This window comes from Balaenoptera physalus (genome assembly GCF_965194825.1).
Source record: "Balaenoptera physalus genome assembly, chromosome: 2".
Lineage (NCBI taxonomy): Eukaryota > Metazoa > Chordata > Mammalia > Artiodactyla > Balaenopteridae > Balaenoptera > Balaenoptera physalus.
In genome coordinates, this window is record NC_138883.1 from 82173489 (window position 1) to 82197605 (window position 24117).

Below are 24117 nucleotides of genomic sequence, written 5' to 3' on the forward strand. Positions count from 1 at the left end.
CCCGCCCGCTCGCTCGCTCCTTCCTGGCCGGACCCCGCCGCGCTCCACCCCAGTGGCCGGAGGAGCCGCTCTCCAGTCTGCCTTCACAGCCCCCTTCCTTTTTTCTTTGCTCCCAATCCTCCCCGGCCTCATCGGATCTCTTGGTTGGGCGCTGAGGCGGGGGAAGAGGCTGGGGTCGCCACGGCGGAGGTTGTCGCCGCCACCCCCCTGCGGGGGTGGCCGGGGTTCCCGGCTGGGGGGGCACCGTTCCGGGTGAGGCATCCACCATGGTGAGGCCCCTGAGCCGCTGCCCCCGCGCCCCCCCGGCCGCCGCTGCCTCCTGCCCCTCGGTGCCGCTGCTGCTCCTCCGCCTGCTGTTGCTCCTCCATCTCCAGATCGGATCACGGTGAGGGAAAGATGAGCGAGGAGACGGCGACTTCTGACAACGAGTAAGCACCTCACAGATCTACATTACTTCCCCCCCATCCCCCATTCTTCCTCGGCACCTCCCCAGACCCCCTTGGAGACTTGGGTGCTTGCAGTCCTGGAGAGTTGAGTGCATTCTGTTCTGGAGAAAACATTTGATTTCCTTAGCCATTTTATTTAATGGCAGCAACCCCCGACCCCCACCCCCACCCCCAGTATTTAGTTGCTTGCTTCTGGGAGAAGGTATTGAATGTTGGGCTGGAGTTGGGCTGGAATGGCAATTGTATGTCCATGAGATGGAATAATGTAGATGGATGGAGACGGGGTAGAAATTACCCCAGTGCCTGGAAGACCTCTGACCTGTCCTTTTTCACTTTAGCACACCAGTCAACATACCTTGAATATCCGTCCAGACTCCTTTATAGCTATTTCGCTTGGAAACTAATGTGTGGGAGCACCTCCTGCAGCAAACTGCTCTTGAATCTTAATTCGATGAGTCAGTGACTCTTAAATACCGATTAAGCCTCCTCCCTCCCCCCCCCGCCCTTTTTAAACTTATGACCTGTAAGATTCTTGTAAAAAATAGGGCGAGGGAAACATTTTTATAATTTAATAGCATTAAGGATACCTGGAGTGTGGGAGATGTTGAACTATTCTATTTTGCCTTTGCGAATACTGGATTTGTCTTTATCAGGAGCATAAAAGAATTCTGTAGGCTAATTTTTATCTTTCAGCTATATTGAAACACACCGTTTACGTTGATTTAACACTGTTTACATTGCTGAACATGTTGATGACTTCATTCATTAACTTGTAGAGCGTCCCGGCTTAAGTTTTTGTTTATTTGGGCTGTCCTTATGTTTTCCAAACGAAATACTTTGGCTTTTAAATATTTTGCTTTAACATAACAGCTGACTGGAGGAATAATGATGCGGCAACAGTTTCCTATTGAGACGGGGTTTAATTCCATGCGAATATTTGTGTCCGTTTTCTTGTAATTAAATTCAAGTTTTATCTTCGGAGGGCTGGAAATAGTTAAGTGAGTTAGGACTAGTCCTAGGACGCATTCCTTTAAGTAAAGTGCATTCCTCGAATCAGACCTTTCTGAGAAAACTTTAAAGTCCAAGGCCTAGGCTTGTTTAACATAAAATAGCTTGAGAAATGCCAAGCAGCGTCCCCCCACCCCTCAACACACTCTTCTGATGAGCGGGGGTGGGAGAAGGTGGATTGCTGCAGTGTCAGTGCGGTCTAGAAGCAGAAGTGGCCGCCATGTTCTCTCTCTTTTTGTGAATCGCCCTCATTTGCATAGCACACTCTTCATTCATAAAAAAATAATTAAACATCCATCACCTTGGACATCTTGAAAGGATTTCCCAAGAAGAAAATTCGAAGCTCAATTGTCTGTCTTCATGTAGATTTTTGAGTTCAGAAAGTAAGGAGAATTCGAAGTTATAGGTTAAATTCAAAAACAGACGCCCACACAAACAACTACCCCTGTTCTCAGAATGTTGACACAGTTATGTGGGAAATATCAGTTCGGGGAGGTGCTGGGATCACGTGATCGCCTCCATTCATAAAATACCTGGCTGTCCATTCACAGTGCAGTACACTGTCTCACTGCCTTCCGCAGATTAGACCTACTTTGAGAGAGATCAAGAAGTATCTCAGCGCTTAGTTAGGAGAAAAACTGCTAAAAATCCGAACAGAATGACGATAATTTTTGCTGCTGTCTTCTTTTAAGAAAGTAGCCTGGATTAAAATGTCAAGTTCTATTTTGGAGATGGGAGAAGACTAATTACTATATTTAAAGTAAAATATTGAATACCTCCTTTTTGGGTGCAGCTAATTAGAAACGCTAATATGGGAATGTGAATTGACACACCTGTGAAATACAGTTTTTAAGTGAGCTCTTTTTCAAATACTTGTCATGGACAAATTGAGAGTACAGGTTTTTTGGTGTAGTGATTATCAGTGGATGATGCCACTTTTACACTAAAAATGAATAAATATTCCCGGTTGTTTAATTCCAAAGATTTGATATTTGAAACACCTAAGGGCAGTATTTACTGGTAGGATTGCCTTTTAAAAAAAAAATTTTTTTTTTAAATGTATTTAGTATGGGACAATTTGGAAATTATCTCAGTCACCCAGACTTTTAGAATTCTGTTTTCACAAATTTATCCTGGTTTATTCGTAAATTTTTCCCTACTAGGGGCTTTGTTATGTTAATGTTGGTAGGACAAGAATAATGTTTTAGCGTATAATTTTTTGCCATGAGATGTTAACTCTTCATGGGGACAAACTCTTGGAGGTGTTACTTTAAATTTTTTTTATTTTAGAAAGTGATGTGTTCATCCGATAATCAGTTTTATTATAGCCCGCATTGTTTGTGTAATAGCTAAACCACAAAGAGTGAACTTCTTAGGAATGTAGACTTTATTCCGATAACTTACATATTTCATCTTTCATATATATAGTAATGTTTTGAAATGGCAATTTATTATATACAATCATACATATTATGAAGAAACAAGAGATATATTATTGTAGATGCCCTTAAAGCCTTAGCATAGTTTAAAACTGCCCTGTAATATGGATTTTATTTGGGCCTTATGTTTATTTTTTCCTTTTGCTTTACTCTCTTTTTTTAAATCCACAATCAATAGGTATTTACTTAAAGTAGAGACTGTTCTTAACACTCGAAAGTTTTTCCACCTGATTTCGACCTTTAAAAAGAGTGAAAATCACCAATATCTTGGCAAACTGTTAACCTTTTCTAGATAGCCATTGTGGTAAAATCTAGTAAGGCCTTTAGAGGCCTCATTTTGAAATCCTCTAGTACATGCTTATTTGAAATTAGAGTTCTGTGTAGAGAGAGAAATAGTTCTCAGAGGTTGACTGTGGGTATATAATTAATCAAGAATTACTGAAGGATCATATTATAAGTCTATAACACTTTGTCTTAGCAGTGCCAAACTTGGGGAAGGGTTGGTGAAAGTCTGCTTTTCTTCTCTAACCTTCAGTAGGAACTGGAACTGCATTAAAAGTGCCATTTAAAAAAAAAAAAAACCCCTCCATGCAAGAGTAATAGTTCATTTCAAATAATGTACAAAATGGTCTTTAAAGTGAGTAAGTAATAATTTATTTATTAAACAAATATTTATTTATTTAATAAGTCTTAACATTTGATATATAATCAAACTTTACCTTTTCTGTGATGTTGATGATGAATCATATTCATTTATTGGATTTTTACTATGTGCCGAGAATATGTGATAAATGCTTTACACATGTATTATGTAATTTATGTATATACATGTAGCTTCAGCAGAGTAGAATTGCATAGTAGGTACTATCATACCTTAATATATTGTGAACATTTTCGTGTGTCATTAAATATTTCCTAAAACATAATTTTTAACACCTACATTATATTCACTGTATAACATATATTAGTTTTAATCAGTTTACTATATCTCTTATTTCTGAACAATGCTGCATTTGATCCTGAGTTCTGTCTTCATCCAAATTTATTACTTTTTCCTTGAAATAATCTAGGAGTGGAGTAAAAGATGCAAATTTTAAGTTGTTTTATTTTTTCTGCTAAGTTGCCCTCTAGAAAAGAAACAGTGTCTGAGAGTGCTTATGCCTTGAAATGTCTGTCCAGTTCTCTTTGAAAAAAATTTTATCAATTTTGAAGGTGGAAGTGAGATCATGTTCCTACTTTTAAAATGTGATGGATAATAAAATTGATTTTTCAAAAAACTTGTTAGGTTGTTTTGGGGCAGTTGGACTGTGTTTAAATATAAGCAGAATTAAAATGATCATACAAAAGGCATCTGCAGATAACTTATTTAACTCTTACCAACTTTTATGCAGTATGGTATAATATAAAGAACATTGGACTTGGAATTGGGAGATGCATTTCTGTCCTCAGTGTCACTAATTTATTCTATGATTCTGGGCAAGTGACAGCCTTTGTGGCCCTTAGTTTGCTCACTTGTAAATCAAGGAATTTGAACTAAGCATCATTATGGGCCCTTGTGCTAAATTACCCTAAAGTAATACAGCGATAGACACATTGCAAGTCACTAGACTTGTAACATACATATTTGTTAATTGGTCAATTTTATTAGATTGTTGATTCTGACATATTTAAGCAAATGAAAGACTTCCAGTAGAGATCTTGTAGTATTATGAAGTAGAAGCATGAATTTTGAAGAAACAAGATAAATTTGGAAACAGTTGGTGCATTCATAATCTTTTAAGACTTTCTCATTTTGAGCTTAATTTAATAGCCATGTGTCTTTGATAATATATATACATCACAGATGGAGAACTTTGTAGTGCTCTTTTTTTTTTTTCTTTTAAATAAATATGGTCTCTGGATAAATAAGTGAACAACAGGCTATTGGGCTTAAACATCAACTTGAGTAGTTCTAAGAAGAATATATTAAGATACCAGCCCTCATGCTTTACTTACTGGCCTAGAAGTGTCAAAAGTAAATCTTCTCATTTGGTTATTCATACAAATCATGTTAATCTAATACTAAAGGATAATTTCACATTTATTCAGTGTAACAAATTAACTCAGACAATGAATTTTTTCATTCTTTAACATTTAAGTTTAATTCGCTGTTTATCTCAAGTTGTATGTCATAGCTGCATCTCATTTTAGAGTCCAGTACTAAAGTTATTACAAATCCCCAAGATGTTGTTTTTGTGGCACTCAGAATGGTTTGAAATGGAAAACAAACAAACAAACCTATTGGTGTATTTTTGTTTAAACATAGTTCATTATTTTTGCTAAAACATAATTCATTAGTAATGGATCTCAGACTGAGGTGTTAAATTGATTTAGACACAGAGTCTTAGAATTCAGAGTGTTTTTACTAATCTCTAACTGAAACTTGTTTACTTTCATAATTGAAGAAAATACCAGCAAAGCATAGCAGCATCAGAGGTACTTGTGACGGCAACTGTATTAGTTTCCTAGGGCTGCCGTAACAAAGTACCACCTGTGTGTCATGCCCATCTTCTCATAAGGACACTACTGGATTAGGAGCACACTCAACTCCAGTATGACCTTCTCTTAACTAATTACATCTGCAGTGACCCTCTTTCCAAATAAGGTCACATTCTGTGGTACTGGGGGTTAGGACCCAACATCTTTTTTGGAGAGATTCAATTCAACCCGTAATACCAATAGAAATCAGATTTTTTTTTTTCTTACAGTACAATTGCTGTTCAGTTGTTACAGATATCTTGAAATAGCACTTACGGTCATCACTAGTTTGAAATTATTATAGTTATTAAGCTATTGCTAGAGCTTGTATTTTAATATGTTAGTACAAAAACATTACTATATCAAAATTAATATTTTAGTATATGTGCTGCCAAAGCAAGCACCAAAATTAAAAATATTTTGATAATTATTTCAATATAATTGATTTCTTTTGTAATTTTATGTATTTTGTTTTAAGCCTTTAATATTCTGAGAAAGGGGGCCATTGGCTTCACCAGACTGCCAAAGAGGTCCATGGCACAAAAAGCTAAAGTCTCCTGCTATGACTGAGGTCTAAAGACTGAACCCAAAGATAGAGATTATAAAATAGGAAGATTAAGAAACATGAACGATAAAATGAACAAGTCCAAGTTACAGCTAACGGTTGCAAAAGAAGAGGTAATGGGAGAGAGGAAATATTGAGAGATACTGGCTGAGAATTTTCAAAAAGTAGCAAATTAAACCCAATTCAGTGAACTAAAAACAACAAAGCCTCACAGTAAAACCGAGTTTATCGTGAGATTGCAAGAATGTCAACATGAGAAAATCAATGTAGTTTATCACATTTGAAGATTAAGGAAGAGAAATGATAAAATCTTAAATGCCAGATTGTCATTCAGTCTCTGCTTATAATATGGAAGTGAATGTCCATAATTTATAGATTTATAATTGTTCATAAATATGGATTTATATTATTTTTCTGCTTCCTAGAAGATTTAGACTTTTAATTTTTCTGATTTAAAATGAGAGTGTTGGATTTGATCAACTTTTAGTGTTGCTTTTAGTTCAAGAATCCTAAGTGATTTTCTTTGTACTTCTGAAATCCACATTTAATCATTCATGTAGCTCATAAATACAGGATTGACTACATAAATTACTTTGTATCTGAAATTTTAAAATTACCTTGGAAGGCATTTTCTTTCTATATTTAGAGTATGAAGAATAAGCTTTGGTAAATTTAAGGGTAATTGGAAATTAAATTTTAATCTAATATCAGTTTTATTATTTTATTTCTAAATGTTATCTGTAAAACAGGGAGTATAGTTTAGATAAAGGCCATTATGACTTGGAATGCAGAATGTAATTGTTCTTCTGGTAGTATATAATGGTACTGTTTCTTATGATTAGACACATTTTGTTTGTCTATTCCCTTGGTTAGAGATTACTTTCACAAATACACCGTATTTGTTAATGTGTTGGTATCCAGTAGTTGCATTACTGAAATTTAGATGGAATTTAGTGAAATGTGACTTTGATGCCACTTTTCAAAGTTATTGTAACTTTTACCACATCAGAATGTTAATGATTAACTTTGGCATAAAATCACCAAACATTTTTTACTGTTCTGTTGTGAATTACATTGATATTCTGAGATTGGGATTAGGGATCAATTCTGGGTTTGCCCCCTTAGTAATATGTAAAAACATTTCAGAATTTTAGTTGCTGAATTATATATATGGATTTCTTAGTTTTTCCGGATTTTCTTCAAGAATTTCAGTTCAGTGACATTTGAGTGCCTACTGGGCACTTGACTTTTATTTAGCCCCGGAGATACAAAGGTAGGTAAAACCTGATAACTGCTTTCACTATCCAGCAAGGGAACTAGATCCCTCTGAAATGTGGTGAGTGCTCTGCGTATGAAGTTCTTCAAGGCTTAAGAAGAAAGTAATTCTACCTTTGGTGGATGGCAGAGTGGGAGTTGTGTGAAGGAAGCCTTCAGAAAAGAGATGGCATTTAGGAGTCAGCCAGAGAAGAGGGCAATGGAAAGAGGAAGGGCATTCCAAGAAGATGGAAAAAAAACCCCAAACAAGCATAAAAGTTATTTCAGTGGTCTAAACCAAACCTGCAATATCTCCCAAGTATGCCTGTAGTTGAAGTGGAAAATTGACCAAGGAGAGTATTAAATAGTAATAGAAAAATGAATAGGGAGAATCAGGAGTGTTTTTAAGGGAGAGTGAGAAGAGACAACAAAAGAAAAGTCTTGAGAAGTAGGAGAGAAAGTATGGAAGACAAAATGGGAAGTGATGAAGTGGAGACAGCAAAAAGTAAGATTACATAAATTTAGGGGGAAGTGTTAATAGTTGAGATTATTTGTTGGATGAGATGGTGTCAGTAATGGAGAGGAAGAGAAAAAAAGATTTAAGGAAAGGTGGGTAATTGGGAGAGCAAGGCCCAGGAAAGAGGAGTCTTGCAAACTGTTTTACTGCTTGTGTCAGATACTGTCCTAGATTTAATCCTTCTAATGACCATGTGAGCTAAGTGTTATCCATAGTTTACAGATGAGATAACTGAGACTTAAGAGAGGTTTAGTAACTTGCCCACAGCCACGAAGGGGAGTGTTAGAACTGAGATTCAAATTGCACTGTATTTATACTACACTATATCTCATACATTTAATGGCCAGACTAGATTTTGAAGAAAATAAGTTTGAAGTGATAGGTAGACAAGTAGAAGTGACAGCTGTTTTGAGGGACTACAAGTTTTGGTAAAGTTAAAGAGCATGTAGAGTGGAAGTGGGGAAAATCGAAAGATAGATTTTGATCAAAGAACACAGACTCCAGAGTGATAACATATGAGGGAAGATTAAAGTAGAAAAAGGTTGTTAGAAGTAGAGGAACCAGGATCTGTTAGGATGTTTAAAAAGGGCACCACTGTGGCTGTTCAAGTTGCTGGGTTGGTATCAGAAGTTGAGGCAGAGAGGAATCCTGAGCCAGCACCAGTGTATCTTATAAGTGTGTAGGATGAGCTGCTTAGAGTGGGAGTATGAATATTGACATCTGCCACTGCAATTTAAAGAGACAGGAGTAAGCGTTTTGGGATTGGAAATTGAAAAGGATTATGCCAAGGGCAGGAGGATAAGAAAAGGGAAGGGCTTAGCCTGGAGGAGTTGAGAGTATTGGAAATGAATAGGATCTCATGTAATAATGGTCCTACCAAGAATGAGGGGTGTTGGGAATTAGGAAATAGAGAGGAAGACGAAATATGAATAAATTATCCAGATTTGGATTTTATTAAGAACTTTGTTTTCTGAGAGGCTGATCAAGATGTTGACTGATTTTGTAGGGCTTTATCCAAATAAATTATATTGTCTTTGACAGAATGTTTTGTATTTTTTGTGTACTCCATTCCTAATGTGGTTAGAAAGGCCTTTTCAAAACAAAATTCACTAATTAAATTTCTACAATTAACATGGTGTTCATAATTAACATGATCCTGTGGTTACTACTGACTGTCCCATTAAGACTTTGGCAAATCATGTAACCTATCTTTGTGCTTGATTCTCCATCTGTAAAACCAGGATAACATGGCCCTACTTCAGAGCCATGTTAAGATAACACGTAACCTCCCTTCCCCTCCCAATAACATTTTTTGATTAGAGATAAGAGAATATTAAAAAGAACTTTTAGTTCTTGAGAAGAAAGGTACTATGTTCATGAAATAATCAGTGCTCATTTTCATTTAGTCTGAAGGTAAGGTTACTTTTTAAAAAGGATTATTGATCTGCTGGAAAAATTGTATTTCAGTTTAAATGTTAAAAAGCTGCTTTTCAGAAAAACTTAAAATTTAAACATTCCAACAAGCAAAAAAATAATTTAAATCTATATTGTGAACATTTTTAAAGCAATTTTAATACCTGAGCACATTTTGGAAGTACATATGAGTAGATTTGATGTCTCTCCATCAATTTCAGGGAAAAGCTATCTTTCTCAGAGTCAAATGAAGGAGTTTTCAAATTATGTGGAGGGAAAAAAATCTACTTTCATGGGAGAAGGGGAGAGGAATTTTTTTTTCAGGTTATTAAAGATTTAGACATTTAATTTTTCGCAACTGTAATCAACTAGGATCCCTGTTAATAGGTGAGATAGGCTAGATCTGCTAGCTAGAAGTTCATTGCTTGTGGTTTAGTGCCGATTTTAATTTGGATAGCTAAAGGTCTGTAAGCTTATGTTTAGTTCATTTTATAGTCATCAACAGCTAAAGGAAAAAATTGTTTATATTTTGATTTAGCCTGATGTTTAGCATTATTATTCTGAAACTGTATCATTAATTCAAAAATAACAGCCTTAGATACATAATTACTGAAACTTGGTTTACGAATGAATTTTAAGTTATCTACAAATCAAGATTTTGAATGAATGTAAATCAGGAACTTAAAAATACGATGATGAAAAATGTATATGCTTTTTCTCTTGAGAATTATTTGATCTAAAAAACCAAACTTAATTAACTTAGTAAAGGTTAAGAAAATATAGCAAATAACTTTAATAAGCAGCATATCAAATTAAGATATTCTTCAACTCTGCATTATGATTTTTTCAAAAAGGAAGGGGAGAGACAGGAGATGAATGAATAAGACAAGGTGGCCTCTCTAATCATCTTAGTTTTCCTTAGCAGTTTTTCATCTTGATACTTCTGGAGAGAGCCAGACTTAGCTTCTAAGCGAGCCAAAAGAAAAAGAATGTATCTGATGTTATATAGACCCTATTATTGTTGAGTCTGCAACTGTGTAATGTGTACTAGGCCCCAGCGTACATCAAATAAGTCGTTTGATTATGGCTAACTTCTAGTCTTCCCATTTTTGCATTTACGCCTTTTCAGACAGATTTAGCTAGGTCCTTAGGAGGAGGAAAACTGAGCTGAATCCTTTTAACTGACTCCTATTGTCTGAATGTTTGTTTCCCCACCAAACTCATATGTTGAAATCCTAACCTCCAAAGACAATGGTATAATGAGGTGGGGCCTTTAGGAGGTGCTTAAATCATGAGGATGGAGGTTCCACAGAGATCCCTAGCCCCTTGCACCATGTGAAAAGTCCCTAGCTATGAACCAGGAAGAAGGCCCGTACCCAGCCATGCTGGCACCTCGATCTTGAACCTGTCAGCCTCCAGAACTGTTAAAAATAAATTTCTGTTGTTTATTCACTACCCAGTCTGTCGTATTTTGTTATTGCAACCTGAATGAACTAAGATGCTGACTTTTCTTTGTTTTGCGGAGGACAAGGAGCAATAATTACATCAAAGAAAGAACAAAATCAATTAAAAACCCAACATAGTTTTCAGTTGCTTCTGGTTCCATACAAATATATTTTACTTGTTTTAATAGTGTACATATGAATATTTATTATTTATTTTCACTGGATATACTTAAAGAATTTCTATGCTTATACATAGTTTTTTAGTAATCATTATTTTAATGCCTATAATAGTTCATCAAGTTGTACCATAAGTTTACATAGCTGTTTTCTTCTTAGTGAACACTTCAGGTGTCCAGCTCTTATAAGTAACATTCTAATGGGCATCTTTTCTGCATATAATTGTTTTTTTTCTGTTCAATTAATTTCTTAGGATGAATTTACAGGAGTGAAATAATTATGTCAAAGAATATAAGTGGCTTTTTAAAAATTCTGGTTATGAAATGCTGCTTCCAAAAATTTGTATTTTTTCTGTTGTGGATTATTTATAAATGACATTCTCATATTTCTTAGATTCCATTTTTGTTCTTTAGTACCTTGCGGGTTTTTTTACATAGCTCCCAGTATGTAATTAAATGATAGCTAATATTTGAGTTATTACCAGCATTGTCTTAAAATCATTTGATAGATTTAGTCTTCATAACAACTATTTTAAATGTTATTACTATTATTACCACCATTTACAAAGATGAGGAAGCTGGGGCTTAGGGAAGTTGAATAGCTTGGCAAAGATTACATAGCTGGTGAAGACTCCAAAGCCTGTACCCTAAAACAGTAGCTTTTAAACTCTCGACTGTAATAGTAACAAATACTTTATACTGTTTGACACAGTGTACATACATACATACATGCATTCATACACACACACACAAAACCTTTTGTAAAACAACTTAGACTTACTGTGATGACACAGGCTGACTTCTGTATTCTATAGACTAGAATTATATATTACAGAATATTTTATCTATTCTGTGTAAGAAGTTAATGCTGGTAAAGACCCTTGTAGTTAAAAGTACCCAGTTCTGAACTACAGTGCATTATATGGGATATTGTCCTCTAAGGATGTATCTCCTTATTGGTACTAAAGATTTACATTTATGTTCAGCTTATTATTTCATGAAAGAAAGAGATAATATGAAAAGGTATAGGATTCTCAGGGGAGTGCATTTCAAGGTTGAGTTGTGAGGCATTGTAGGGGAATTCAAATTTGAATTGCTGTAACTAGATTATAGATAATAAGCCTTATGTCATTGCTTCTCAGATTTCTTTCACTGAAGTGCCCCGAATGTTAAGGGAGTGTATCCCAAAGCAGCCTGTAAAATTGTATAATTATTTTGAAATCTAGTAAACTATCACAAAGATATCATGTGAATATTGCATTTTAATCAATAATAGAGAGTTGTATTTTCAGTATGAAATGTTTTTAGTCATTTATATTAGGGAAAAAAAGAAGAACTCTTAACCATGCAGTCTTTACGTATTTATATCCTATGGCATTATATGTCTCTAACTTATATGACACATTCCTGGGAGAATGTGTACTCTGGTGAGAGGCAGCATTTGGGGTACATTAGGGTGTTGCTCAAGGGTAAGTCATGATTGTGCACTGTAATTATAGCAGCTGCCATTTTCAAACAAAAAGTAGGAATGTATGAATCCAGCAAACATTAATAGAAACTTTTTGAAGTACAAAAACAATATAATCACATTGTAGGAAACTTGGAAGACAACTGGAAATTACCCATAGAAGAAATTTTCTTTTTTGCACTCTTATTAAAAGTTTTGTAAAGGCAAGAAATATATAGGAAGGATTTGAAATTTAAAATTTGTTGTTTCTCTGAAAACTTCACGTAGATCATACGATTTATATAGATAGTGAATTACCTGGGTCAGAAAGAATAGAATTATGCTAATTGGCACACTAAGAAATCTGCAAAGCTGTGTAGAAAAGAAAGAAAAACTCAGGTTCTAGTCTCAGTTTTGCCATTTACTTATGTGACTTAGAGCAAATCTTTTAGTGTCTGAGCATCTGTGCTAATGAAGACAGTAATCTTTTCTCATCCATAAATTACTTTTTGCCTGAAAATTGTATAAAAATGGATTTATGTATGTATGAGTTTTGATTTACTCACAAGGAAAGGTAGTGTTTTCTAGAGGATTGGGGGAAAAAAAGAGAGGTAAGGCAGAAGACAGAAAAAGAAAAGGTTCTAGCAAAACCTTAGGGAGAGGAGGAAAGCTGAGGAAAATGAACCTAAGCCTTAGAATTGAAATGTCTGGGCCTGTTTGGGGAACTAAAGGGGATTGTACACATAAGGAATATAGCTAAGTTAAAAATTATATAACCTCCATATTGAGAAGTAATGCAAAATATCTACATAGGTTACATAAGCTTTGCGAAATATCTACATAGTTAAAATCAAACTGTGTATTAAATGCACTGGAAAATGCCCTTTTAAAATATTGTTTTCAGTAAAACAAGTTCACAAGAATGTTGAGAACCTGAAGTGGGATGGGGGAGATCCTAAACGCTTTAAAGTGATCAGGGGATGGTAAATGAGAATTCGTTATACAAGACCCACTATTTTTGAAAGATAGTTACTGTTGATATTCTGTCCATTATTTGAGCATGCTTTCCTTATTTCTTTATTAATGAAGGTAAGGTAATTATAAGAGTTTTCATAAGCTCATATATTAAAGCAGTGTTTGGTACACAATAAGCACTGTTTGCCAGTATGCCTTCAGATATGACTGCAGTCTCTTACCTTATTTTCTTTCTAAGTATTTAAGTCTTTTCCTCAGTTGCAGTAATAACCTTACCATCTTAGTTGGGGAGGGATTCCTGCCAGCTTTTGTACATCTCCAGCCTTTGAAATCATTATAAAGCAATTGTAGAAAATACATTTTTACCACTAGGTTTTAATTCACTGTCTCTCATTTCTTTCCAAATGTTTCTGTTACTTTATTGAAATACTTTTTTTTTCTCTGCTGAAATTTTCCTTATTTCCATTTGCTACCATTTGGGCCTTATCGGAGTTCTTTGAGAATCTAAAGCAGTGTTTCCAATAGAAGTTTCTGTGGTGAAGGAAATCTTCTGTTTGTGCTATCCAGTATGATGCTCCTGTGTGGCTGTTTGGCTTATGAGTACTTGAAATGTGGCTTGAAGGACTGAGGAACTAAAATTTTAATTTAAATTGCCACATGCTAATGATTCCTTTATCAGATAGTGCAGATCCTGAGTGTTTCTAACCCTTCAGCCCCAGCAAATTTTTGAAACCAATGACATGGTCTCTATTCAATCTTAGCCAGTTTGTTGAAGAAAATTCTAATCTTTTAAATAGGGGGATAGCTAGAGGAAGTGCAGCATTTTCCAAAGTATGGAACTTGCCCCTGGTATGTAAGGTAATTTCAGTTGTTTCACAGATGTGGCATTAAATTGACAAGTTACTCCTTTCTCAATACTTTTTGCATCTTAATTAAAATTTATTTTTTATATGTTTGTTGTTTTTTAATAAGGAAGGAGTGATGTCAACCTCAGTCTCTGGTAGATAAGCCAATACTGTTTGGCTTTTACTATATTAAATTTTATGGTTACCATCTATTTATGGCTTGTGATAGTTTTTTTTTTTTTTTTTAATTGGCTGTTGTGATTAAAACCTTTCCTTTTAGGAATAACAGTTTTTGGATAATATATATGGTACACATAAAAAGCAAAAAAGTAATGAAGGTCATGACTATCAAAACAAAATTGAGTTTGTGACATACTGATCTAGTGGAAGAATTGGATTGGTAGGGAATCAGGAGCCCTGCTGTGCCGCTAGTTTGCTGAGCAGGTCTCTGTCTTTTTTAGGGATGGTTTCTGCTTTAGGAGGTGGGAAAGAGGTTGGTTTAGAGTGAGAAGAGATTTTAAATCTTAAAATGTGTTTTATTCTGTAATAAATCATACCATTTTAGGTAGTAGCTAATGTGTGTTAAGCATTTTGCTGCGTGTCAAACATGAATTATGTCATTTGACCCTTCATTCCAAAGCAGGTTACAATTAACTCTCAATTCTTTTTTAAAAAACCTTTGGTGCACAGAATTAGACTAATCATTATCTTGGTTCATACTGTCATCATTGGTCTATATATGGACCTCTGTAGTCTACTATTTTTACTTTTTAATTGACAAATACCCACTCACAGTACAATCCAAGAATCAGGACAGTGATGATTATTAAAATCTACCTAATGTGCTTCTGTTATATTCCTTTTATCTCTTCTTAGAGCTTACTCTATCCTGAGTTGTGTATTTACCATTTATTTCCTATTAAAAAAAACTTTATCATATATATTTGAACTCTATAAAAGGAATATACATATGTAAATATCAACTCCTGAACTTGATTTTTTTTTTACACTCAGTAATAGTAAGATGTGTCCAATCTTTTTGCTATAGTTTTTTGTTCATTTGCCCTGACGTGTAATATTCCATTGTGTGACATTACCACAATATAGACAATCTGTTGTCTAAGGATATTTGAGTTATTTTCAGTTATTTCCTATCATGAACATTACCACTGTGAACATTTTTGTAATATGCTTCTGATGCATATATGCTAAAGGTTCTCTTTAATATATATTTAGGAGTAAAATAGTTGGATTTAAGTTATGTTGTAAATTTTCAAGTTTATAAGGTAATGCCAAACTGTGTCCCCACATAGTTCCAATTTGTACTCCTACTGGCAATGTAAGAGAATGGGTATAAAAACTGCATTTTTATAGCAGATAATGATATTTGCTAAAATTTTTTGATTGCTTACTATGTGCCAGACACTGTTCTCAGTGCTTATATGAATTAATAAATTCTTAAAATCCCACAACCACTCTATTGGGTACTGTTACATCCATTTTATAGATGAGGAAATTGAGGCATGATGAGGTTAGTTAGTAAATGACTGTTAGGATTCAAACTTGGTTAGGTCGGGCTGCAGATTCCAGCCTCTGAACTGTTGTGATATTTTACCTCTCCAAATGCATATCTGTGCATTCACCTTCTCTTTCCTTTTTCCCCTATCCCCATCAATTTCTTGGCCTTTATGTACTTGAGATAGTGAGTGTTGGTTATTTTGTCCTTATATTATTGTGTGTTAGCATTGTCCATTGTATAGTCTTCCTTTAAAAAGCAATTTCTTTGAAAACCTGAGTTTCCTAGAACAAGTAAGATGGCTCAGATGATATCTAGCATTTTTGGCTCTAGTATTTTGTAATTTGACATTATATATTTCATAATTTCAGGGTAATCTTATTCACATTTTCTCTTTTTAAATATTAAAATGTGAAACAGTTTAGTGTACTTTATTTCATTGTATAATTTTATTTAAAGTTAATTCTTTATTTTTTAATAGAATCTTTTTAATCTATTAAGTAGTTAAAAAAAATTCTGGCGTGGACATGAATGTATACTCATCTCCACATAGGCTTTTGTATGTACATCTCTTGAACTGAATGAATTTTTTTCCTTTAACATTTGTAGGTATTGTTCTTGAGGTAGTTTATTTATTAAGCCAATCATCTTTGTAATCTGCTAGATGCTTGGTAGATGTTTTGTTTTTTGTTTTACCTTTTAGGTACTGAGTTAAGACGAAGTGTTATTTTAAAATTCTAATTGTAGTGATAGATGAGAATTTATTTGCTTAACGTTGAATGACAAAATTCTAGACCCAATAATATACACCTAATTATCCATATATCTTGCCAAAGTAGGGTATTATCTAAACCTCAGATATTAAAGTGTTTAGGTTCTGTAAAAATAGTATTTAGAACTGTTTCAGTAAAGAAAAGTCTGTTAATTCAAATCCGTTATGTGTGTGCTGCACATTTAGTGGTAGTTAAATGTTTTCGGTGCAGTGGGCCCTAAAGGATCAATCACACGTGTGTTGGAGTGGTAGGCTGATAGAAGCAGCCAAACAGATGGAGATCAGGATGTTGCAGCATTTCTTATTAGTCAAATTTAGTCCTTCTTCTGGATTTTACATTGCTCTTAGGTTTGGCACCGTCATTAGTGCTGATGCTGAATGAAACAGCTACAATAAACGTTTATTGAGCCTTTCTTATATGCCAGAGAACGGATTGGAAACTAACATTTTTGAGATTCCAGGTGTTAAGCCTATAGGCTTTGGGGATGTAGATGAGTAAAATCTGGGTCTTTGCCTTCACAGAGTTCTCAGTCTGCTCTTAGAAATACATGATTGGTTCTTTGGTAATGAAGGACTTGATTCTCTGCTAGGGGAAAATACAGTTGTCCCAGAAGAGTGAGGGAAAACATTGAAAGTAAAAATTACTTCATTTTGAAGAGACATGTTTACATGTTATGTGTAACTTTGTGTATAGTTCAGTAGTCTTGTGATCTGACAAAGTAGCTATAGTCTTGTCTTTCAGTTCACTTTGAAGTAGGATAGATTGTGTAAGAAAGGCAAAAGATTTAGTGTCTTAACAACTTAGAGCTAAGGGTAGATGATTACTGTGAACTTAGTCTTTTTATAACTTCACACATTATGTATTATAAAGTTCTATATATTAATGTTTATTTATAGGATGTGAATGACTTTAGTCTTTCCTTTTTAAAAAATCATGTCTGACTAGCAAGAGCTTTGAAATGAGTAATTTGTAATTGTTTAGCCCAGTTGGGTCAGGCTTTAGTGTAAGAGCATGAGATATGTCGTTCAAAGACAGATAAATGGTTCAGACAGCCTAAATTTCTGATAGGAAGACTAAGGGGCATTTTAGGTGAAGTACACAGTTGTGGTTCCAAACTCCTCACATAACTTGTCATGAACCTACTGAACCTACTGTAATTTTTCTCTGTTTCCTCTTAATTATTTGTATTAAAAATTGGAGATTTTATGGGCAGAGATGTCAAGGTAGAAGCACTGAAGGGATTACACGAACATTGCCTCTTACCAGCCTACATAATCTTGAGAATTTTTTCACTATTATATACTAAAGAGCTGCTCAAAGATATGTGGCAGTTATTGGTAAAACAAGTATAAGCTAGTCTTCCTCATATTGCTGCGTTTCTTCAGAAATTCATGTGTGTTTATATAATCTCACTTTGAAATAATTTTAGACCTACAAAATAATTTTTTCCTACAAAAAAGTAGGAAAAAATATACAAAGAATATCCATATATTCTTCAACTGGCTTCCCAAAATTTTAATATCTTACATAGCCCAATCAGGAAATTAACATCGATGTAATATTGTCTACTGACCTTATTTCAAGTTTCATCAGTTCCATAACGTCCTTTTTTCTAGTTCAGGATACAATCCAACATTGCATATTGTATTAAGTATTCATGTCTCCTTAGCCTCCTTTAATCTGGAATAGCTCTTCGGTGTTTCTTTCATAATTTTGAAACTTTTTTGAAGAGTACTGGCCAGGCATTTTGTGGAATGTTCTTCAGTTTGATTAAATTGAAGTTAAACATTTTGGGCAACAATACTATAGAGTGAAGGTGGCTTCATGCTTTAGGAGGTCTGTGATGGTGATCTATCCCATGCTGATGATATGAACTTTGATCATTTGGTTAAGATGATGCCTGCCAGTTTCTCAAATGGTAGATCCTTTGTGTAATAAGCATCTTCTGGGGGGTGATACTTTGAGATTATGTAAATATCCTGTTTCCTATTATACACTTGCTCACTATTTTTAATGTCTGTTTATAAGTCTTGTCTGTAACAAATATTGTGATGTTTGCCAAATTGGTGATTTTGTTTCCGTTATTCCTTTCACCTTTATTAATTGGAATTCTATAGACAGCTTTCTCTTCTCCCCACCATTTATTTATTTATTATTTATTTCTATTAGTATGGACAGTAATCCATTGCTGTCATTATTTTGATGCTCTGTTGTCCCAGATTTGGCCATTGGGAGCCCCATCAAGTTGGCTTCAAGTTGGCCTTTTGACATGTTCCTTCATTTTTTGAGCACTTCCTTTTTGTTTTCTTTGTTTGTTTAAAAATTTTTTTTTGTTTTTTGACAGGGAAGTAGGATTTATTGGTGGGCATGAGCAAGGAGGGGACACTGTTAAGGCTGTCATGAATGCAGGGCCCACCATTTGTCCAGGGGCCACAATTAGGCATGTATTTGACCCCACACCCATCCGGGATGAGCCACTTTTCTGCTACCCTGTTTTCAAATTCATCTGCATTCAACTTAGTAAATCCCTACTTCTTGGAGATATGGATCTTCTGGCAGCCAGGGAACTTGAACTTGGCCCTGCAAAAGGCCTCAATCACATGCTCCTTGCTCTGCAGCTTGGTGCGGATGGACACTATGACTTGGCCAGTGTGGACCCTGGCCACTGTGCCCTGGGGCTTTCCAAAGGCACCATGAACACCTGTCTGGAGCCTAGATTGGGACAGCATGCCAGTCATGAATGGCCACTGGAAAGGGCTGTCTCCAAGGTCCCTTAGGGCAACCCATAGAGGCAACAGGCTGCATACACTACCGAGGAGGCTGCTGTTTGCAGCCATTGCACACGGGGTCCCCATGGGGAAAAGGGCGCGGTCGGCTTAATTGACCGCAGATGAGCACTTCCTTTTTGGCTTCACAAGATGTTCTAGGCTCATTTCGTATTTTCCCTGCCACAGCTGTAGAGTCATCCTATTTATCCAAGGAACTCTGGTTTCTTTTATTGGAGAATTATATTTAGAAACTATTATCTGAGTGGTAGGTGTGCTTATTGGCATTAGGGTGATGCTGGTGGTACTAACCCCATTTTACAGATGAAGAAAAAACTAAGCTGAAAGTTAAAGTCTTGTTCATAACAGCCAGGTAAAAGTGATACAGTTGGGACATAAACTCAGGCCTTCTCTGTCCAAAGTCCGGGTTCTTTCTACTTACTCTCCTATATCACTGTAATTCCTTCCTTACACTTGTCTTTTCCGTTAATTCTGTTATTTGTCTTTCCTGGCACGGACAGGGCACACTTTAGTTCATAATATTCAAGACAATTATTAAACATTATAATAGGTATAGCTGTTTCAAAACAGAAAATAGTCATTGCAGTCCCAAAAATATTATATTCTTGCTGTGGTTAAGGCAGTATGCTAGACATTGGTAGTATTTGAGTATATGTTTTGGGAGGACATTGTGCTGAGAATGTTTTTTTATTTGTTTACTATGTGGCTTTTTTTTTCCCCCTCAGTAGTTAAGGGGTTGAGGTAGGTGGTATCGCTATTGTAAATTGATTCATTATCCATGGCTCTCGGCCTTCGCGCCATCTTCTGAGAAACGTCCGCCCCATGAGAGCGAAGTGGAGGAAGCAGTGCATGTGCAGGCTGAAGCGCAAAAGAAGAAAGGTGAGGCAGAGGTCCAAGTATACTCGTACCCGTGGAGGCCACGGGAGCAGAAACAAAGGGCAGCCAGAGGCCAGGCAAGCTGGTGCAAATTGTCAGACTGCCTGCCTCCTGTCTAGAAGTTGTCTCAACGAATCTGGAACATCCATGACCATTACGGTCGCCTCAACCACCTTGGAAAGACCCACCTTGCTCCTATCAAAACGGTCCCCTTTGGTCCTTTGCCCTGGACCTGTGATATTCTGGACTAGTTCTGTTCTCAGTTGTGGCTGAGAATGTAACATGTGTACAATAAATCATCCCTTTTGCTGTCTTAGCTGAAGAAAAATAAAATAAGTTGATTCATTATCCATGAATCCAAATGGCTTAGAGATTTATATATTATATATAAATTATGCTAAATGAATATATAGTATTTAGATTAATATATAATATTTATGTGCCTCCTTTTAATACATTGCCACTTAATTTAGTAATATTATGCAACCATATATGATATCTGTTTGCTAAGCACACTTACGTAAGCACTTTATGTTGTTGCTTTTAATTCTAACAGTATCTTCTTGAGTCGATACTATTTTTCCCATATTCCATGTGAGCAAAGAGACTTAAGTGATTTGCCTAAGATCATAAAGTTTAATAAATATCATAAAGTGGTTTTAAATCCAAGTTTTATACTGCCTACTGTGTGAAGTACTGTTTCTGTTATATATGTATTCACAGTTTCAGAGTGTCTGTTAGTTGTCATGTTGAGGGTTTGATGAACGAGTTTATTCTGTATACCTCCATGGGGGATTTTGAGTTCATTCTGCCAAGGTTGGAAGCCCAGTTCTGTCACTTACCAGTTTTGTGATCTTGGACTTTTGTAAATCATGTCTGTAAAATGAGGATAATAATTATATGTTTTGGAAGATTATTGTGAGGATTAAATGTAATCCATGTAAAACATTGAACTGTGTAAATAGCAAGTACTGAAGTGTTAGCAGCTATTAATAGTAGTAGTAGTAGAAGTAACTAATTCGTTGCAAAGAAACTTTAAAAGTTCATACTGTAGAATAAATACTAAGTATTAATTGACAAATATTTATGATGGACTACCTGGGATAGTTTTACAAGTCTTGGATAGTTCATGGAATCAAAGAAATTTAGAATGAGAAAGGATTTCGATTAAATAGCATCTTGTCTCTTTAAGTTTTTTGGATGAGGGTATTAAGGCCTGGAATGATAAAATAATTTGCCCAAAATGTTACAGTTGCATTGTATCAGTCTCAGTGGAAACTTTGATTTTTGACTGTTAATTCTATGTTTTTTTCCACTGTAGATTTTTTTCCCAATATCTGTTAAGGGAAATAATTTATTTAGGGATGTTATCCTCTTCTTTACTTTTAGGAATCATTGATACCAGTAATCAACAATAATGCCTAAAATATAGCTAATGTAAGTTGGAAGAGAAATATCTGATTTGCCTTTTTAAAGGGATTTTAAAGGGATTTTAATCAGAATCCCTTCATTAATAGGAACAACAGGTAAATGAAAAAGCATCTCTGAAAGCACAGTTCAGATCCTCATGCTAGTCAGCAGGATCTTGGCAAGAAATAGTGTATTTAGCTTGTGGGTGAGTTGTTTATTTAATTTTTAGAAAAGTAAAAGATGCAAAGAAGGTAAAGGTCATGTAGATTCTTATCATCCAAAGTTAATCACTGTTAATCAACTGTCTTAGTCCCAGGTTTTTAAAAAAAATCCATTATTGTTTTTGTGATGGTAATTATAATTGAGTTAGGCTACTAAATCTATTTTATCTAAAAATAGATGAGATGAAAAATGTGATACTTTAGCCTCAGTTATTTAGGACATTTGGTTGAGCACTGTATTCAGGAAGTTAATGAGTGTGTATGTGGACCAGCAAACTACGTTTTCTTTTGTAAGCAAAACCAACTGTTTGCAAAACCAAACAAGAACGAGTAAGTGCAAATTATTTAGCATCTCTTATAACTAAAAGGACTACTTAGAATGTGAACTCTTGACCATCATTCAGGAATGTGGCTGTAAAATGGATGGCACATTAAAGGAGAAAGCAGTGAATTGCTTTGCCTAGTGAGTGAGCTTAGCCCATCACCTAACATCCATATCTAAAAAGTTGTTATTTATTCTTTTCCCCCACACACATAGCCATTGTGACAAATTCATAATCTACCAGTATGATGAGATATTTCGAAACTAGGTTAGATGAGGAAGAGTCATAGGAACTTGTCATGTTGAGCTTGGGAAGAGTTGATCAGCAAAAAATGTTAGCTATCTCCAGATAATTAAAAACCTCATAAAATACTTGGAGTAAACTTAGATTCTCTTATTCCTGAGAAAAAAACCAGATGGAGGTTAAAGGGTGGGGATGTAAATTTTTGTTTTATGAAGAAGACAACTTCCTAATGATGTGAGTTGGCTAATAATGGAATGGACTGTCTCCTGAAGTTGGGAGTTTCACAACTTGTTATTTTCAAACTGAGTTAAAAAGAATTATGATCATCAATGTAGATCTTTTCAAAACGGATCTTTTCTTTAACCTATGTTGTGTGTTGTATTAGTCTATGTCTTTCAGGTTCCTTATAACTGCTTAAGTTCTATGCTTTTTAATTTTTATACACTTAGTACACCACTCTGATTTGAAGTTTCCACCTTCTGAAAATGGCACATTTTTCTGTATAAAAATAAAATGCATACCTTTGGAGAAGTACCTCACAGTTTGAGATGTATGGATGAAGAAAAAATCATCTGTTAATCTTTTGGTTTAAAGGAAAGCACACATCACACATATTCAATTCATGTTCACTTATAGGAAGTTCCTGAAAATTTTAAATGTAAAGTTCCTACCCATTTCAACATACCTTCCTCTTTAGTAGATGCTATGAGCTCTTATAGGGCAAAGAAAGTATGTTTTTGTGGCTGTTTTAAATTTATCTGTGGAATATCTATATGAATTTTATCTGTGGAATGAAAAAGCTTTCACTCCTTGATACTTTTGCCAGCATTACTGAGATCATATATGTTCCCATGTATACATCTTTTTGGAAATAGGTGTGATTTTACTATATGTTCATTAAGCATTCCTTATTCTGCTCAAGAAACCATGGATGGTATGTTTGATTCATTCCAGCTGTGTCTGATATAAAAGCTGCTGACCTAGATAGATAAGTGGTATTAGACTGGTTTGAGTTTTTGGATATTAGAAACACTTGAAAATTCTTATCTATGCCTATTTCCTAATACTAATGGGAAATATATTCTCTATATCTTAACTATAATCCTTTACTTATTACAGATTTTAAAATGAAAGTTTATAGATTATAATTTGATGATTAAAATTTGGTGATGGTTGTTTAACTTGATGATTAAAGTTTGGCGATGGTTGTTTTATTTCACCATTCCCTGTTTTTAATTTCACATGAGGACCGTGGCTTGTAGGTTAGTAGGAGCCTTACTGGCATGCTGTTTTTGTTTTGTTTTTTAAACTACTGTGTATGAGGACCACGATGCTGATTTAAATCCAATGTTGCTCATAATTGAAAAGCTTCTCCTGAGTTTTAGTGGATTTCCATGAGGTATACTAGGTTGCTGAACATTTTTGGGGTCAGGGGATGGAGTGGTATTGGGCTTTATATAAAGGGTATCTTGTCAGGGTGGACATGTTTACTTTGTGAAATTAGGATTACAGATTTGAGACTTGTTTTTCTGCAGAAGGGGGAGTCATGATTGTGGAATCATTTTTTTAAGTAGATGCTCTGACCTTATATTTAGACTTATAAAATTGTAGAAAAATGGAAAATATAATTGATAAAGAATATTTATTCCAAATAGTATTCTTACTTTTACATAAATGAAGCTGGGAGTAAAGAGCGACTTTTTTTTTTTTTACTTTCTAGTCACAGCTATAAGTTGTGGAGCAGAACTAGAACAGCATGGGTTTTAAATCCTTGCTCAGTCACTTGCAAGTGACGTAAGTTACTTAACCTCTTGAAACTTTAGTTTCCTTATCTGTAATATAGAATAACACCATTTTGTAGGGTTATCATCAGAATTAAAGATAAGTCCCAAATAGATTAGGCTTATGGTAAGAGCTACGTA

The 24117-nt window shown here is 35.0% G+C and overlaps 1 protein-coding gene across 1 annotated transcript in view; it reads left to right on the top strand.

Annotated features, from left to right (window-relative positions):
* The first annotated feature begins 294 nt into the window (after positions 1-294).
* Positions 295-24117, top strand: part of SPRED1 (sprouty related EVH1 domain containing 1) — a 117527-nt gene continuing 93704 nt past the window's right edge. The window contains exon 1 of the mRNA XM_082443280.1: positions 295-428. Coding sequence (XP_082299406.1) covers positions 397-428 — 32 coding nt within the window. The 5' untranslated portion in view covers positions 295-396. The remainder of the gene's footprint in view (positions 429-24117) is intronic.